The sequence below is a fragment of the Stigmatopora argus genome, chromosome 21 (genome assembly GCF_051989625.1).
Source record: "Stigmatopora argus isolate UIUO_Sarg chromosome 21, RoL_Sarg_1.0, whole genome shotgun sequence".
NCBI lineage: Eukaryota > Metazoa > Chordata > Actinopteri > Syngnathiformes > Syngnathidae > Stigmatopora > Stigmatopora argus.
The window spans coordinates 1,313,989-1,334,214 of NC_135407.1; the positions used below are offsets into that span (position 1 = coordinate 1,313,989).

General features: G+C 39.7%; 1 protein-coding gene across 1 annotated transcript in view; it reads left to right on the forward strand.

The window, feature by feature from the left end:
* gabbr2 (gamma-aminobutyric acid (GABA) B receptor, 2) overlaps positions 1-20,226 on the forward strand; it is a 98,981-nt gene that overhangs the window by 57,501 nt on the left and 21,254 nt on the right. Inside the window, exons 11-13 of the mRNA XM_077590077.1 lie at positions 976-1,108; positions 4,313-4,420; positions 8,104-8,226. Of these exons, the coding sequence (XP_077446203.1) occupies positions 976-1,108; positions 4,313-4,420; positions 8,104-8,226 (364 nt within the window). The remainder of the gene's footprint in view (positions 1-975; positions 1,109-4,312; positions 4,421-8,103; positions 8,227-20,226) is intronic.

The following is a 20,226-nucleotide window of genomic DNA, read 5'->3' on the forward strand; positions in this document are numbered from 1 at the left end:
TAAACAAAGATGTGACTTCAGATGCCTCTTTTATTGTGAATGTGAAAATACCTAAAGATAAACTCATCATGTAGTATTGTCACAAAATACTGTATCAGTATGAATTGAAGTGCTGAATTACAATAGTAGAGTAGGACTATCACAAATTCATGCTATCTGATATTTATCAGTTTACGTATCAGTTATGTTTGATGTAGAATTACTGTATGCATATGTTACATATATTACTTTGTTCTAAAATATCAATTTTTACACTGACTGTATTACCATATTTCTATCTTTTGCAAATATAGCATAAGTTGGAACTAAGCTAAACCTCAACAATAACACTGTCTAATGTCTGGTACACTTTAACCATTATGTGCCGTTATATCCTAATGCAGTAATTGAGTTTCCCCCCAATAAGTTTTTAAAATAAATTAATAAATACATAAATAAAATACAGGGTATCAGGACAGTAATGATATAAGCCGATACCACACTGACTCCGAATTGTGAGCCAATATATCTTCGTTCTGAAAAAAAATACTGTTACACCACAAATTCTCATATTATATTTTCTTCTAAAACAAAGTACGAAAATGCGAAACATTCAAAATTTTATTTTTTTCTTTAAATATATCAATTACTGTGATTGGCTGCCCATCCATTCAGGGCATTCCTGGTTCCGGAAGCCAGCTGAGATAGGCGAGGCACCGCCCGCAATCCTTGTGAGGATAAGCAGTTCGGAAAATGAATGAATGAAATATATCAATTACTTTATGAAATCTCGATAGATTAGATTAGATCAGAACTTTATTTCATCCCGTATTCGGGACATTTCCTTGGTTGCAGTAGCAAGACAGACACACAAGACATTGTAGACCTAGTTAAAAAAATGTGTAGTGAATATCATGTTACTGTATCACCAGTGACTTGGAATTAGATGGTACTATGGGTGCCAGTATCATGCTAAAACTGATGCTTGTTGTGCAGACTGATTAAGATGTCCAGTCCATACATGAACAACCTGATCATCCTGGGCGGGCTGCTGTCCTACGCCTCTATTTTCCTGTTCGGATTGGACGGCGGCTTCGTATCTGACAAGGAGTTTGAGACCCTCTGCACGGTCAGTTTCCCTTCCACAAATCTAAAGGAACCATCACTAGACTAAAAAAAAACGTAATTTCTACTTTTTCACTTATTGACATCATTCTTTAACATAGTACCTTTGCTTCCATTTAACTCTCCACTTATTTTTATTTTTCAAGAACAGCTTTAATGTTACCAGGTCAATGTGACACGGGCCGGGTTGAATTATTTATAAGTCTCAAGAACTGAAGAAAGAAGGATTGAAGGTTTCCTTTTAAACTTTAGTCACTCAATGAAATTTCATTTTCACGAAACCTTGCCGTTACTGTCGGATTGGATTGGATAACTTTATTCATCCCGTATTCGGGAAATTTCGTTGTCACAGTAGCGAGAGGGTGAGAATGCAGATATAGGAAAGGCATTTTAGACATAAATAGGTCGGTAATAAGTTAATAAATAAATACATGAATAAATATATAAATAAATAAATAAGCGTGTTGCTGATATATATATATATATATATATATATATATATATATATATATATATATATATACACATACATACATATACACATAAATATATACATACATACATACAGACACACATACATATATATATATATATATACATGTACATGCATACATACACATAGATAGACATGTATACATACGGTAGGTCTCAACACTCAGCCATTTGTTTTGTTAAAGAGCCTGACAGCTGCAGCTCCTTCCTGCAATGAGGGTGCTGCAGTCGAGAGCTTCGGAGGGACTTCACAGACTCATGCAGGGGGTGGGAGGTGCTGTCCATGATGGACATCATCCTGGTCAGCATCCTCCGCTCTCCCACCTCCTCCACAGAGTCCAAAGGACAGCCTAGAACAGAACTGGCCCTCCTGACCAGCTTATTCAGCCTGTTCCTGTCCCTCTCCCTGTTGTCCCGCATCCCCAACAACAGAGCACTGCATAAAACACTGTAGATGCCACCACAGTGTCGTAAAATGTCCTCAGCAGTGTCCTGCACACTCCAAAGGACCGTAGTTTCCTCAGTTGGTAGAGGCAGCTCTGGCACCTTTTATACAGGGCATCTATGTTTGTGGACCAGTCTAGTTTGTTGTTGAGGTGAACACCCAGGTACTTCAAATTCTCCACAATTTCAATGTCTGTACCCTGGACCACCTGAGTGGTCTGTTGAGGATTCCTCCGAAAATCCATGACCATTTCCTTTGTCTTACTGGTGTTGATGTAGAGGTGGTTTTGCCTACACCAGTCAACAAAGGCTGCAATGACTCCCCTGTACTCTAGGTCGCATCAGATTTTTTAGTCTCATTTGGGGGAGAGAACAAGAACAAACATAATACATTTCAGTAATAACAATAATAGAATAACAAGCTAAATAGGCGTCTATTAACATTTCATTAATAACATTTTGGGGATAGCCTTGTAGTAAAATGTATTGAGACAATCATAGCCTAAACACAGACAGGAAAACAAAACATAAATCGCACCTGAGTATGAGTTCAGACATCTATTTCATTTAACTCTGGAAGGCCGAATGCAAAGATCTATGTATGGTATATTTTCCTCAGCACATTTTACTTCCTAAAAATTAAGCTAGTAAGGAAATTAAAACGAACCGTGAGACCAGACGGGTTCGAGGTGTTAATGGTGTTAGATTTACATACGATAAACAGCTTAAAAGTGTTGAATGGAAACAGACCGGCTATCTCTGCAGAGGAATCTTTAGCCAGCATATTAGGTTTCCGCCCTCAGGTAATATTACAGTGTCGTGATTACTGCGATAAAGTTGTGTTTTGCGACACCAGCAAAATGACACAGGCTGGACTTTGTTCTCAAAATGCTGAGTAGGGTTGTGCAGGTGTAAGTGAAATTGTGTGTATGTGGCACGCATACTGTGCCTATATAAGGTTTTGTCAAGCTATTTTCAAACTCTGCGCTTTTGAAGGACTTATCGGCGGCGTCCTCTGGTGCCAAATCAGAGCGAGAGGTCTGCGTTTTGTTTCTTCTTATTAGGGCGAATTACTCTCAAGAGTGTGACAGCCTCCGTGCTTACGAGATAAGAGATGAGAAAGCAATGTGACAGCTTTTTTTTTTCTCCCCCTTTATTTGTGGTTCATTTTTAGATTGCTATTTTGGCATCTTCAAGGGAATGTTCATAGCCGTCAGAGACGTCACAAGGGGCCCCTGCACCAGACGGCGTGAAATAAGTTTTACAGAATGATACCAAATTGTGTGTGTCACAATAGAATGAACAAGTCTCATGTCTCCATGCACAAATATAAAAGGAAGTCATCCATTTTGCCCTGAAGCAGCCATTTTGAGGCCTTAATGCGAAGCAGCTATCCCAGGCCAAAGGACAATGTTCAGTGACAAAACTCTGACTATTTTAGCCCATAACGAATTTTAGTAGGGATGTCCCGGTTGCTTATTGTTGCATGTGAGGCGAGTATGAGTCATCTGATTTTGTGCATCTGTCATTACTGGGATAAATGAAAAAGTTTTAAAACCTCACCTTTCTACCCGAAAAATGACGTGATCCTCCTTTTCTGATCACATGATCGGATCTGGGGCAGGGGTAGGGAACCTATGGCTCGGGAGCCACATATGGCTCTTTTGATGGGTGCATATGGCTCTCCACTAACTTGTGAGGTAAACTATGGAAACTGCTGGTGAGAAAGCGCAGGAATAGGAGCGTTACGTTGGTATTATGGCATTGACACTACCCCAGCGCCTTATAATCATGTTTTTTTCATTACACTCTTTTGCATGGATTTTCTCATTGATATTCATTGATTAACAACGACGTAACAATGTCGCCAAAAGAATTCAAAGACTTTTGTACTTTAAAAGTGGTGAAATGACTAAAAAAAAGGCACACATTTTCATGTATGTTGACTTTTAAATTCGGAGCATGGCTCTCAAGGATTAACATTTAAAAAAGATGAATTGTTTATGGCTCTTTCCATCAAAAAGGTTCCCGACCCCTGCTCTATAGCACTTGTTTTTTTAATTTACTTATTTTAAATAGTTTAATCACCAGTTGCAACTGTTAGTGTAATTAGAAAACATGAGAAGTTTGCAACGATATTTAAGTATTTTTTAATGTGAGCAAATCGCAATAGGCTTCCCACTTTGATATTCTTCTTGAGAATTCTCCACCAAAAAAGTTGGTGTGAGAGCCTGCCTTCATACACGCATCTCTCTTGTCTTGTTTTGGAAAGGTCCGGACGTGGATCCTCATCGTCGGCTACACGACGGCATTCGGCGCCATGTTTGCCAAGACCTGGAGGGTTCACGCCATCTTTAAGAATGTTAAGATGAAGAAAAAGGTACAGGAGATATTTTTGCATTTATGTTTATGTATTTTAACATACTACTCTCTGCGGACAAAGTGATTGTGACACTGTGGGTGAATTTCATTGGCTGTCACGTGATTCCAAACGTGGTTAAGTCTAGCCTAGCAAGAAAGATGGTTCTGATGGTTCACTTTTTTTCACGGGAAACAATTTTTTTGCGAGTGCGACATGAAGTTCAATCAGCAGCAATATATTTTTTCATAGTTCCTCCCATCAAAACCTCTCAATTGGTTCTATCCCAGATTGATATAAACTGATCCCTCACAGTATATGTAATATAATCGTAGCAGATATATTGAACAATCAATCTAGCATGCCAAGTTAGCTTAAGTCCTAAACTTTGGTGAAAAATAACAAGACAGCATATAAAAAAAAAGTTGATTTACTATCGCTTCTCAAAGGAACAGCAATCATACCGCAAAAACAGCTGACAGTGTCGTTGCTCAGGGAATACAAGCCAACCCCCCCCCCCCCCATGACTCCTTTAAACATGACTAAGAATTACAGTTTATAAGTCACGCCCCATCAACAACCTCAGAACACAGTCACTACACAACACAAGCTTCTGGCAAGAATCTTTTTAGCAGATGGTTTTGTCTGATCTCGTCATCTTCGAGGAATGATGCCTCTGGACTCCAACTACATGTGGCAGTTTTCTCAGGGCACTTGTAAAATTTGGAGCTTTTCTTTAGCCTAATAATTACTAGGGCATTAAGTATGACTAAATAGTAATTCGCAGTTTGTATTTAGGGAATTTGAGCAACGATTTAAATGGTAATTATCAATAACCTTCCGGGCGACCAAAAGACCGGCGACCAATTGACCGTGTACCTATTTTTCAGATTGTAAGTTTCACCTCACTCGTAAATCAGTCCAATCCAAAGAAATGCACACCAAAGTGAGGAAAAAACTTGGGAAGTGACACTGGAGCGGTATTATTATTTTATCAAGCATCATCATCAAATCATCAAAAGCCTTTATTGTCATCATACACAGCTGCGTATAACAAAATTGGTGGTGCTACTCCACTAAGTGCGTTTTCCCAGTAAAAAAAAAGATAAACAAGTAATATAAAAATATAAAAAGTCACATCCTGGCAAGGTAAATTCTAAAATATTGCACAATCTAAGATATTGCACATTGTTATTGCACACCCCAAAGTTATTGCACAGAAGAGATTGTGTGTCGTGCTAACGCAAGTTCAGAGTCCTGAAGGCTGTGGGAAAAAAAACTCTCCTTAAGTCTATTTGTCCATGCTTTGTGAGAGCTGTAGCGTCTGCCAGAGGGCAGCAGCTGGAACAGGTTGTGACCAGGGTGGTATGGGTCCCTGACAATATTCCTGGCTCTGCTGAGGGTAGTGAGGGATGGCAATGCCATCCAGTGAGGGCAGAGAGCAGTTGATGATCTTCTGGGCTGATTATCGTTCTAAGCTCTAATGGTAAATGTATTCCAATTACCTAATTTTTGGGACTATGGGTCGCAATGGAGTAGAAATCGCACCAACTGAAAAAGAGAGACTGTGAACGTGAGAAGTTTTGGTTTGGGCCATTCCAAAGGAGAAATAGGGACTATATCGGTAGGGCAAGGGAATGGTGCTAGGAGAAGATACATGGATGCAGGGAGAGAGGACAGGAAAGTGGTTGTTATTGGGGAGGATGGTGCAAAGGATTAGGTGAAATAGAAAAAAAAAAATTAAGGGACAGGCCCAAAAATTAGTAGTAGATGAGGGGGGAAAAAACAAAGTTGTGTTTTTGGGTGATTTTTTTTTTCAATCAGAGGCCAAGCTACATTTGTTTGATAATGTTAAAATAGGAGGAATCACTGGGTGCCCATAGTTGGCTGGGATAGGCTCCAGCACCCCTCTTTCTCCCTGTGAGGATAAGCCATAGGGAAAAAGAATGAATAAATAAAATGGGAAACAGCAGGGTAATAACGTATTTCAAATATCTATAGCCCAAAGAAAATTCATAATCCAGTCCGATTCTTCTTTAATAACTATAGAGGTGGAAAGGACGCCTTGAGCGATCTTCTTGTGGCTGTCTATGTTATTTAAAAACAAAAAAACAAGAAAAACAAGCCACTAGCAAAGCCAAATTTATGATCGAAATTGTCATTCATACTCTAGAAAATATGGTAATAATAGTATTGTGAGACTCACAACTTTGTCTAAATACATAGAAAGCAATATTGATTATGTGCATTAGGAAGGCTGGATGGATGAAATGGATTCAAAACATCAAGCAAAACCTGATGGAATAACAGGTACTGTGAAATTCAAGGGATTACTGTACATCTATATACTTGTTATGCCCTTCGAATTCAACGATTGTTCTTTTTCTAGCATGTTAGAATCCGGAAATAACTTCAGTGAAACCTGCTTAAAGCTTTTGAGCCATCAGATTCAATCACATTGATTGGCCGAGATATGTAAAAGAGATGCAGACTTGTAGTGGTTTTTGGCCTTTTTTTTTGTATTTATAGAAGCACCCCCTCCCTCCATCTTTCAATCCCTCCCTCCTGCCCTGTCTCTCGCTCCCACTCGCCAGCTTTCTGGAGCAAGTGTGGGTGGCCTGCCTGGATGAGAGGGATGGATCAAAGAGTTGGAAGGATTTGGGGCGAAGTGACAGAAGGGGGAAGAAGGCCAAGATGCAAGCCACGAAAACACAAACGGAAGAAGCAGACAAAGTGGCACATATGGAAATATAAGTAGGCTTGGCCCTAGGTAGACAGAATGCCTAGAAACAAGATGGTGTGATGGCTTAGAGAATGAGGATTTGTAACTGAGATCTTCATAGACTCCTTGGTATTAGGTACTATACTGAAATGAAAGCAAACCTGATTTGTCTGCTATTAAATATCTTTAATTAGGACTGGAAAACTGAAGAAAATGTTGTGGAACATTTCATAGTGTCTGACTCCCAGTCGAAACAAAATATATCTGGAATTTAATGTTACCAGCAAAAACTCTTGCTGCCCGTCCCCTGAAGGTCAGATTGACTAGTTTTCTACTTGCCTCAGACAAAATTGTCCATTTTTCCACAACAACTGCCAAAGGAGCTAAAAAAGAAAGCCGTACTATTTGTGTGATTAGAAATAGAGACGATCAGGTAGCATCGGAGAGATCATTCAGCTAACCGAGAGAACGCAACATCCAGATCGTGATTCATCTTTCCAATTGTATTGTTGTAAATGAGACACCTTGCTGGGAGTCAGACTAAAACGACGGACATTTTGCAGGTGTGTTCACCTAGTCCAGACCTTCAGTCCACCCGTCAACCTCCTAGATTGTGTTATCGCCACCCCGTGCTGCCTGACCTTTCCTTTGAATGTCCGTTCTATATCGTCAAACGGCGTTATAAATAAAGATCACAAACAGTCCGCTCCTTTCATCCCGGGCAAAAGTTCACGGTATGAAAGACAAGCGTTGTGATCTGACGTGCTTGCCTCACGTCTTGTGGGAGACGTTTTGGCAGCTCGCCATTAGAAATTCGCGGCATGTGCAGCGTTTGACACAACCTCACTAGTGGTTAATTGCAGCTAATCGGCATCTAATGAGACTGGTGTGAAAACCAGCAGTTCTATGGTTGGGCAATAATCGAGATTGCGCAGTGTAATGCTCATTTAACGCTTGCTTTTTTTTTCCCCTTCTCGTGCAGATCATAAAAGACCAGAAATTGTTGATCATTGTTGGGGGGATGCTGTTGATCGACTTATGCATCCTGATATGCTGGCAGATTGTGGATCCACTGAAGAGGACCGTGGAAGAATACAGCCTGGAGGTTTGTGCACATTCTGTTATTGCGTATCGCCATGTTGGCTGATTTCAATCGTTTTTGTTCATGTGCGTGCATTTGCCTCCACTGGGAGATTCGCAGAATGCAAAAAAAAAAAAAAAACAGAATCACAGAATGACTGCATTAGGAGCCCAAGCAAACAAAATGCCACCCTCAAGCTACGGTACCATCTGTCTTTTTTTGGGTGGATTATTTTTAGGTTTGGCTATTATCCAGCACAACTTCCTACGTTGATCAAACCCACCCCGACCGACCCTAGCCTAAGATTTGCCAGCTTGGATGTGAGACGTTGGCAAGCAACATCGTGCTTGGCCTTATTTTTCACACTTCTGAAGCGCATAATAGAAACAAACAGAGAAAGGCTAAAATGCTAACAGAGCTTTGTCATCACAGGGTCACTAAGCGTCTGTTTGCAATCGTTTATGACAAGAATTTAGTAAGAAATTGACCAATCATAGCATACAAGGATGTTTATTTTAGGCTAAGACAGCATTTTTTTTATTAAAGAAATAGGTTAGAAAACAGGAGCGTCAATATACAATAGCCGTGTCAGTTAGCAGCATTTTATGAGAATTTTTCAAGAAATTATTTACTTTAGCAGTCAACATTTTGCTGTTCAGCAAGGAAAATCATCCAATCGCCTGTTTGTTAAAATATTAGGATCACTTAGCACAGGGGTAGGGAACCTATGGCTCGGGAGCCACATGTGGCTCTTTGGATGGGTGCATATGGCTCTGAGCTAAAACATGGAAACCGGTGGTGAGAGAAAAGAGTCCCGAACGCACCAATAGGAACGTCACGTCGGCACTGTGGCATTGATTTTTTTTTTTCATTAGTCTTCTGCATTCATTCTCTCATTGATACTCATTGAACTCATTGACATTCATTGATTAGCAACAGCTTAACAATGTAGTCAAAATAATTAAGAGTTTTTTTGTACTTTAAAAGTTGTAAAATGACGGGAAAAAAATCGCACATTTTCATGTGTTTTGACTTTTACATTGTGATTATGGCTCTCAAGGAATAATATTTGAAAATAGGAAATGTTTATGGCTCTGTCTTTCAAAAAGGTTCCCGACCCCTGACTTAGCAGGGTTTTTTTGGAAAGTACATAACATTTGCTGTGTAATTTCAGTATTTTATTTTCGTACTGAACGATCACCAGAACTGAGCTTGTTGTGGAAGTGTTTTGAGGCTACTGCCAAAACTTAGAATGTGTATTGAAGTGTCTGGCTCTAGAAGATTAATAGTTCTGGTTACTTCTAAATCATGGTTTGCTCTTTATATTTTGTTACAAATCTCAGAGTTTTGGTAGTCAGAAATGGGTTTGGAATGGTTGAAATGGTTAACCACCTCACAGGGGGTTATTGGAAGGTCTCTACAGTCAAAACTTTATTTTCTCAATGCCTGAGCAACATCTTTTCATCTTCTTTCCTGTTTGTTGATTGTTGCCAACATCCTGCGGGGGTATAGAAGGATGCTATCTGGCAGCTCATTTGGACTAGCATGCCTTCAGTTAAAAAGGGGAATCTTGTGAAGTGATAAATAAAGTCCACTAGGAGATTTATTTTAGTCCTACCGGTGAAATACATCCCAAAGGGGAGAGGGGAAAAAATAACGAAGATTAGTTGCAAACTATACACTATTTACATTCTCTGTTACCGCTTATCCATGTGACTGTAGACAAAGACTTATTTACCTTCACTCATTTCCAGTCTACCCTGCAATTCTTAAAACGTTGGGGTCACCCAGTCTATTTTGTTTTATATTGAAAAGAAACTTTTCAAAGCATTTGCAAAATGTATAGAAAAGATATTCAAGCCATTGACAAGGTTAGGAATTTTATTTGAAATGATAATGTTCTCCTTCTAACTTTGTCAAAAATTGAAATTACAGCATTAGGTTCATTTGGTATTCTAGACCATTGTTTGCCAACCGTTTTTGAGCTGCAGCTCACTTTTTGCACTGTAAAATCTAAAGGCACTCTACTGTCTGAACATTCTCTTTTCATTCCTTCATTTTCTGAAGCGCTATATCCTCGCAAGGGCCGCAGGGGGTGCTGGAGCCTATCCTTAGCTGACTTGGGGCACAGCTTGGGGGACACCCTGAATTGGTGGCCAGCCAATCGCAGGGCACGAGGAGACCATTCAGGCTCACACTCATACATAGAGGCAATTTAGAGTGTCCAATCAGCTTGAGTACCCGGAGAAAACCCACACAGGCACGGGGAAAATATGCAAACTGACCTGGATTTGAACCCAGGGCGGCAGAACTACGAGGCCGACGCGCTAACCACTCATCTGCTGGGCCGGCCGTCTGAAATTCTTGTAATTTAAAATTATCACCTATATTTACAACATAATCATTCTCATCTATTTTTTTCCATCAAAAGTGATGAAAGAAACACAAAAAAAGTATTTAAATACCAAATTTTTCCCACTGACCTTACGTCGCCAAACGTTGAAGTTCCCTGACTCCAACTCCTCGGTTTACATCATGTAAAAATAAGTAAAATACAGATTTTATTCTTGTAATTTTATGACTTTTTCTTCCAAGATTACTTCAATCCCTCGATATTTCGCAAAAAGAATTTTTTGGGTCACCCAGACTTTACGTCGCTAAAAGTTGATGCTCGTGAAACCAAACAACTTCTGATTCACGTTACGTAAAAAATAAGCAACAAAACAAATTTAAAATTGTAATATTACTATTTGACTCTTGTAACACAGTATGGATTTATTGATAGTAAGATTTCAATTTTCATCATGCAATAATATAATTTTAGTCTCATAATGTTACAATTTTTGTCGCTCACGGTGTGCCGCAGCACAGTGGTTGCCAAACATTGTTCATTTCTTAAAGAGTGACTGATGCCCTCTCTCAAGTTTTGTGGAGCTAATGTGATGGTTTTGGGTATCTCTGAACTATCTTTGAGATCGAGGGTTCAATCCCTGGTGGATTCCGACCTTCTAGTGTGGACTTTCTATGTTCTCCCCGTGCCTACGTGGGTTTTCTTTAGGTACTTCAGTGCTTGATCACTGTAAATTGTCCTTAGTTATGAGTATGAGGGTGAAAAATTGTTTGTCTCCTTGTCCCCTGTGATTGGCTGGCAACCAATTAAGGATGTCCCCCACCTACTGCCCAAAATTGGTTGGAATAGGCTCCAACATCCCCGTGAAGAAGATAGGCGTAACAGGAAATGATTAAACGAATGATTTGCGAGACATCCGGGGATGCATGTGGACTAAAGGAGATGAGCGCGTGACCTTGTATGTGTGTGTGTGTGCGCACGTGTGTGACAGTGTGGGTGTACCTTTTGCATTTACGTGGGTTTTTTTTTTTATACTCCCGCCCGCCAGTGCGTCTCTTCCCCCTCCTTTGGCTCTCTTGCATAATGAAGGACGAACTGTCAGAAAGATGATTAGCATTCCACCGGATCCCGCACTCAAGCATCTCCACCCTTCCTTCTGCCTCCCCCCCGCCTCCCTCCATCCTCACATCACCGTGGCAACGGGCACAATTTCCGATACACATAACACTGTTCATCCCATCAGATGAAAATAGCGAATTTAGCGCTTTTTCTGCAGCTTTTTGCACGGCAACATGTATGGACACATGCAGTAAGTGGGATGACGACGATGGTGGTGATGATGATAATGAGGGAGTCACTGACGCACGCCGACGGTTTTCTCACCGCGCTCGGCGGTTTGAAGGTGAACTCGTGGTTATTATTGGCAGTGCAGACGCTGACATCATCGATACGCAGGTACATACAGCAAGGGTGAACTCAGGCTGCATAGCGTTCCAACATGCCCTTACTCTTATGTCCAACACAATGGAAATCCATTGTGCAATGGCGGCAGTGATTGTGAATAACCGGCAAGTTGACTGGATGTCAAAAATATTAGTGATTGGAAGGTCTGTGCAGCAGTTAGATTTCTATCTATATACATTTCTATTGTTCAAAATGAGGCTGATTGTGGATATTTGTTGTGATGAACACATTTCCAAACTACAAAGCACACCTGACTATAACTGCACTGCCCATATTTCACATAATTAAAGAAATAAAATCCACATATATGCCACAACTGGCTATAAGGTGCAGATGACCATGTCTGAATCTGGGAAATTTATATTGAGATGTTACATTTTAATTGATCCAAAAATACAGTACTCTATTTTATCGCACACCAGAGTAAAGGGGCAACTTTATTGAATGATCTATCTTAAATTGTGTTTCATATATAAGGCGCACTGGATTATAAGGCGCAGTGATGGTAGTGGTGGTGGTGGTAGTAGTAGTAGTGGATTGTTTTATACATCCACTAGATTGAACGGTATTAGTAGAAATAATAGTAATGATTAGGAGTTGTGTTATACATCAACTAGATGGAGCTGTGCTAAAGAGAATTGAGAATGAATATTGATCCATATATAAGGCGCACTTCCGACTTTTGAGAAAACTGAAGCCTTTCCGTTGTGGCTTTTAGTGCTTATCTTTTGTCTCATTTTTTTGTTCTGGTCATTTTTTTGTGAGGTAAAAGGGAGAAGTTGTAAATTTCAAGATGTCCATGAACTTTTGGGCTCTGACTTAAACCTGTTATATTAAGTAAATTAACAAGAACTTAAAGTTCGCAGTACTGTATTGGAATCTAGAATGGTTAGGGGAATTGCCCTGTTCGTGCTGCTCTTCCCTTCCAAAAATGTCATTCTATGAGTGATAAATCATTGATGACTTTGTGTTGAAAAATACATAAGAGTGCCGCTCACTTGCTTCCTCTTTAGCTCGGCTTGAGGTAGGGTGAACGTGTTTAATTACACATGGTCACGGGTCTAAAAATGTTCTGTAAGAGGAAGATGAAGCCAGCGAATAGCGCTCATCACGTGCGGCATTTAGCATGCACCACGACGGAGCTGAGCTCCGGCTTGCTTTGTTCGCTTGGACTCAAAGCGGCCGCTTCGATCAATGGCTTTTCAAAGCTAACTGGGTCATTAAGGGATAACCACCACCCACCTAAGCCTTTTCTCAACGACCACCTCCATGGAGGGAGGGAGGGAGGAAGGCAGGAAGCCAGGCAGCGTGCCGAGACCTCACACCATTTTTCTCTTAGCTCAATCTGGGTCTTGACATTTTGTTAGAATGGCGGAAGCGTTTTGAAGTGCTGAGTACCGCATTGCATAATGAGAAAAAAGGTTTAGAAATGTTTCTGGTATACTAGAACCCACATAGGTGCGATTGCATTATTGCTTATTCAGATTTATTATTGTCAAGAATCCACAAAGCTGCAATGGTAATTTAATTCCCATTACCGTTTTTTTTCATTATTACTCACACTAGCCAAATAAGGCATAACGAAGAAAGATGAAAAAATTGTAATGAAATATTAGTCGCAAGTTCAACCAAACTATGGAAAAAAGTCTGAGTTCTTGTCAGCAAAATACCATAGCACAATTTCAGAGAGATTTAAACAGGTGCCTACTTTTATTTGAATTGGATTGAATGCTTTTATTGTCATTATACAAGAATATTGAGATTTAAAGCTTCACCATAAAGTGCACTAATAACAACAACAAACAAATAAATAATCAATAAAAAAATATATATATAATCAATAAATAAGTAATAAAACATGAATAAGTAGGGAAAATTCACAAATAACAACAAACTGATAAATAACCAATAAATAATAAACAATAAACAAATAATCAATAAATAATAAACAAAATAATAATAATCAATAAATAATAAACAAAATAATAATAATCAATAAATAATAAACAAAATAATAATAATCAATAAATAATAAACAAAATAATAATAATCAATAAATAATAAACAAAAATAATTAATAAATAATAAACAACAAACAATAAATAATAAACAATAAATAAATAATCAATAAATTTAAAAATTGAATATACTCCAATGAAAAAATCACAGTGGACAGTAATTCTACTCCATGCTCAACATTATTGGGCCCCCAAAAACTCTGCCTTAATATTATGCCTCATCTTAATTGGGTGACATTCACATTAAACTATGACGTGTAAAAATCAATACCCATTGGCACCCTTTGACTCTCGGAACCACAAAAATCTCAATTGGCTGTCATTATTTCTGATTAAAAAAAATGTCCCAAAATAAATAGCAACGGACCCAGAAGTGCCCCAAAACAAGTGCAAGTTTCTCTAGAAACTGCATTGTCTAGTTTTTAGTGTTTTCATTGGACGCAAAAAACACGAGCAAGATTTTTCGTTACCACCATTAGAACAGAACCTACAAGACTGATGAAGCACTCGCGTGAAATGATAAGTCTCACACTCTTGAACTTGAGAAAGAAATAGTGTCATTAAGATGTGGAGGAGGGGGTTAAAGTGTCCTTAATTCAACTCACAAGCTGCTGGGTGAAAGAAACCACTTTTCTTTTCTTGCCTTGACTCTTAAGAAGATTACGCCTAAAGCACGTTTTGTGGATCCAGATATTCTCTCTCTCTCTCTCGTGCATGCCAACCAATGGTTTGTCACGAGAGGCCAGCAGATTTTTGATCAGGAATGGCAGTGTGACACGCACACGGTCAGTCTACTTTTTGCTTTTCTTTTCAAGAATTCTGCTGCTACACTCTGAGACCTTACATAGTATTCTCGGTGTACTTGGAATAGTAAAAAAAAATGCACTGGATTTAACACGCCACTGAATCGGTTTTTCTCACAATACTATATTGTCATATTTTACCTGCAACACCACTACTTTACATTACACAGATAACCAACTGATGAAAAGAGAATTAAACTAATCCATAAATCACCAAAACTCCAAATGACTTGGACAACCTATTTTTATTATATTCTATCCTAGTCTACTCTGTTCTACTCATATTTTTTTTGCAAATGTTGTACATTGCTTCACACCGTATTCTTGCTACGTTTAATAGCAATGGGAAGGTGCTCAGGTTTGATACAGAGCAGTGGAGCATCTTTTAGGCCCTCTATTGTTTTTTTATTGAGTTTTCAGGAGAGGCAACTTGGGCTTTGAGGACACACAGTCTTTCATTTTGGAGGATGTTTACGCCGGGTTGCCGTGTGCCGCTATTTGTCGGCACTGAGGCAAGTGCGTAAGCGTTATCGGTGAATCACTAAGGGAAGGCACTCCACAGACTCCTCTAAAGCTGTGCTGCCCTGCTTGTTTGTCGACACTCCAGCAGGCTAAATTGGACCACGTGGTTTCTGCACGGCCGAGTTCGAGTGGATCTATTCAAAACGAAACAGAGGGGTGACTTCCTTTTGTGTATTTGTCTTCCTTCACATCTCATTGTGTCTTTGTTCCAGTGGTTTGCCGGTCACAAAAACAGCCGATTGCCCACCCGTCACCTTCACGTCGTCTTTTTGCGCACCCCTTTCTTCAATTTTTTTTTTCCGTCTCTCCCGCTGCTCCCTTAGCCTGCTGTTGCTAGGCAACAGCTGATTGACCAATTACAAGTCTTCCAAATGAAAAGCAGTATGAGGAGTCCCCGCGGTTACACAGCCACGGCTTGTATGCGGCCGTGTACTGTAAAGCCACAGCGGAGTGCAATGAAAGCTAAATGTGTTTTTTTTGTATGGACCGGTGCATACGAGATATGATTTTATGTGCTCGCTTCAATTTGATCTTCGGCTGCGGCAAAATGCTTGTTGCCGTTTTCTCTAGGCTAGACAGAAACAAGTCTTTTACGTCAAGGTTTTAGTTTCCGTTTAATGCTCTGGTTCAACGTCGGGCTGAAAATTATTACACCCAGTTTGAGTAGCGATTTAATTTCCTGTTAAATCAATGTTTGGGTTTCGTTAACATCCTGAGGGAATTAAGACAGTTTTCGTTGGTTAGGGTTCCATGTATATGCTTATATTCAAGATATAGTGTTAACTTTAGACTTTGCTTAGTTTTATTTTAGTTATAATATTTTTGGGGGGCACTTTGGCATGTTGTAGGCATTGTTACTCCTTTTGCCAATTATTTCTGAGTGTAAGAACCGTTGCTTCTACATTTGTTATGTCCATATTTCAATCAATCAAATTAAACCGTTGATTAGATTAGATAACTTTATTCATCCCGTATTCGGGAAATTTCATTGTCACAGTAGCAAGAGGGTGAGAATACAGACACAGGAAAAGTTTATGATATAGCACTTATCATGCACACACATAGCATATACAGTCATTTACATAATAAAACAGAAGCAAAAGAAATGTAATTGTCTAGAGTGTGCACATATATACATGTATATGTATTTTTGAAAAATAGTGCGATAAAGTTAAACCTGTCGCCCAAACTGTTTCGGACCTAAACTGAAAACACAATTTTAGGCCAAATGTTTTCATCAGCTGAATTCTCAGTGCATCTTTAGTGCATTTGTGTCAATGTTTGACCTTTAGTTACTGGTGAAAGTCCAATTACAGTCAAGGTTCGATACCAGGTCTTCTATGTTTGGATTCTGGTAAAATAACATAATAATAAGTTTTGCGATCAAGCTAAATTGAGGTTTAATTACTATAAGTGACTAAGTCTGGTTTTAGGAGTTTTGTAATGTCCAGTATACAGTCCAAGTGTAGAGTTAATCTTCATTAAAATTCAAGGTAAAGTTGTGGCAAGGTTCTAGTTAGGTTAGTTAAGATCCTATTGACACTTATTGAAGGAAGGTTTAAGGACATCAGTTACATTGAGATTTTCTGGTCAAGCCAAGTGAAAGTGCGGATTTATTATACAGTAAAGTTTTGGTTACATTAAGGCAAAGTTTGTTGTTCAATTACACGAAGGATTAAGTTTTGTGATTCACTTTTAATTAAGTTTTGTCTATGGTCAGTACACATTAGGATTGAAAACCCAGTTGCAACAAATGAGCAGGTTCCATTTAGAGGGTTTAAGGCCTCGTGCCCTGAGAATTAGTTGAATGAAGTACTAAAGTGTCGAGTCCAGTTCACTCAAAGGTTAGTTTTCATTTATAGTAGTATTCATTGTCTAATTTCTTTACTGTTAAGGTTGAAGTTTCTCTAAGGGCACATTTGTATTTTATAAGTTTTAGAGTGCAGTTACAGTAGGATTACAGTCGATTTACAGTAAAGGGATGTTTAAGTGGTCGCACGTGTCTATGAGATGAACATAAGTCAGTGTGATTCAGTGCCGATTGACAAAAAGGCGAGTGAGTCAGCTACTGAGCCATAATGGAATCATGTGGTTCGGGGATGCAACGCTGATGGATGTGTCTGCTCCCTGATGGACTGCTTCTGTTGAGCTGGAGATGCCCAGGGGAGGAAAGACAATGGACGCATGGAGGAAATGCCAGGCTAGAACGCGTCACCTGTGGGGTTAAGCGCTTTTAGAACAGACATTAGGGCATGTTTGAAACGGGGTCAGTCAAATTGCTGCGAGGTAAAACGTATAGGAGACCACCAAGGTCACCAGTAATGGCGACAATGAGAGCACTTGGCCCACCACTTGAGAGAGGCCGCTGCCTCAGCAGTGTGAGGCTGCGAATAGCAAATACATGAGTGCTAAGTGGAGTTCTTTTACACCAGACCTTGAGCCTTGGGCGTACTGCAGGCGATGGCACAAGTCTGAAAGACGGTGGGAGTGTTGAGGGGGGAAAGGGGGGACTCCAGAGTAACTGGAGTTGTTGGACAGAAGGGCGGAACATGGGGCAAAGGACATTAAGTGCTTGAATGTCGAGTACAACGGGCCTGTTTAGTCTAGTAAGAATTCCGATCTTTTTGCTGTCACTTCTAGGGTTCATTTTCTGGGTGGTTAATGTAACAAATCCTTTAAAGTTTAGAAAATCATTCCTGGAAGGCAACAATTGCTGTGAGAGTTAGTAAACCTTTGAAGAAAGAAAATAACAATAGCATCTGCAAGGTTAAGGTTATTTCTTATGTTTTCGAACAGTATTTTTCTAAGTTTTCGGTTACTGTCATTACAATCTGTGTGAGAATTACAGTCCAGTTTATACAGTTGTAACAGTTGCTACAGTCAAGAGTCTAATTGCAGTAAGACTAAAGGACGTTACAGTAACTTGTAAATTTCAGGTATGACCGAGTTTTATTCCCAGATGCAGCAACATGCAGGTGGAACTAGAAAAGAGAGCAAATCAGAGTAGCAGAAGGCGACTGTACTGATCAATGTACGGCAGCGACGGATGAAATGGAAACTCTGAGACAGGGAGACAGCGCAGGGAGCGTAAAGTAAGGGGGTGTCACGGCCACTTATCGTCATGCTGCTGAGGGTGACGTTGATTACCGCTTGCCGCCAACAGCGCCAACTGAAAGGTCGGGTAATTAAACTGGAGTTGACACCATGGAGGCCCGGCTCTCTCCGATGTGGTAGGCAAACTGTTGCCTCATTTACGTTACCTGCTTGGATTCATTATTTGGGTCATCATTATGAGATGCCAACGAATGTGATGCGTTACTAAATTAAAGGGACATTCACGTGAGAGTCGGTACCATGATATTGAGTTGACTTCAAGTTGCATGTAGGGTTAGAGTTTATCATACCATTTAATTTAATTGGCAAAAGGATTATGACGGGGTCAAGAAAAAGACTCCTCCCATGAAAGTAGTCAAATAGATCCATAGCAAAGTTTAGGGTGTGGTTAAACTGTCATTGCAGGTAAGTTTTGAGTCCAGTCTCATTAAGCTCTTGGCTCCAGTTTTAGCAACGCTGAGAGTAGAGATCAATCGATATGGGTTTTTCAGGACCGATACGATTATTAGTAGTTAGAGGAGGTTGATAACCAAGATTTGGAGCCGATATTGCAGTAAAAGGGTAAAAAATTCAAAGTTTTGAACTTTATAAAACCTTATTAAATCACACATATCTCTATGTTAATATACTAAAGAAATAAGCAAGTGAAAATGATCTATTGTACCCATGTATTTTTTAAGAAATATATTGAGGATTCCTACTACTTATGTTGATCGTGTGCAGTCGAAACAACACGGTCTACGCATCAATAAAAGCCAACAATGACCATGAGCAGTTTTCACTTAGCCGATGTGTGAGCGTATAAGAGTTTGTATGTACATACATTGTCCCTTTAAGAAGCGACATCAGTCAGGGTCTTAACAAGTTCTCCAACAAAAAACAATAAAAGTCCGGGAAATTTGGAGCTTTTCTTTAGCCTAATAATTAATAGGGCATTAAGCATGACTAAATAGTAATTCGCAGTTTGTATTTAGGGAATTTGAGCAACAATTTAAATGGGAATTATCAATAACCTTCCGGGCGACCAAAAGACCGGCGACCAAAAGATCGGCGACCAAAAGACCGGCGACCAATGGACCGTGTACCAATGTAAATTGAGTGAGAGCTCACATTTGTCTTAGTAGTGGTGTGTGTGTGTGTGTGTTGGGGGTGCTCACTCAGTGCCTGAGTTCAGAGGGAGGGCAGCTGAGACGCATCTCATTACCAACAAAGGGCGTCAAATTCAACTATAGTCGCGGCAAGTCTCTTTATATGTTTGAGAGCACAGATCACTTAAGCAGTTGTGACAGGTCGTTTATGATAGGCGTGGTTGTGAATAGAGCAGGAGAGAGAGAATTGCAGCTGCATCTCCGCCAAAATAACCCAGTTTTACATGGATTTCTTCATATCGTCTGGTCAGATTTAAAAAAAAAAAATGGCCGATACCAATATATACGTCAAATTGCCAAATATTGGCACCGATAATCGGTAGATCTCTAGTTAAGAGTGCATATACACCTAAAGTGTTTCATGTCAACCGTCAGTAAATCTTTGATCGTAGTTGCATGTCATGTTCAAACAGTTGCCTTGATTGCATTCTACCTGCTTGAATTAATTGCTAGCATCTCCGCTAAGAGATTCAATCAGACGTGACACTTAACTCATTTTAATTTAGACCGTCAAGTCCGACATCCCCTTCGGTGAACCGAGATGTATTTATAGCCAATCAGCCGCCCTCCGCGTGGTGTGTCCGTGATGTTGTGAAGGTTGTGTC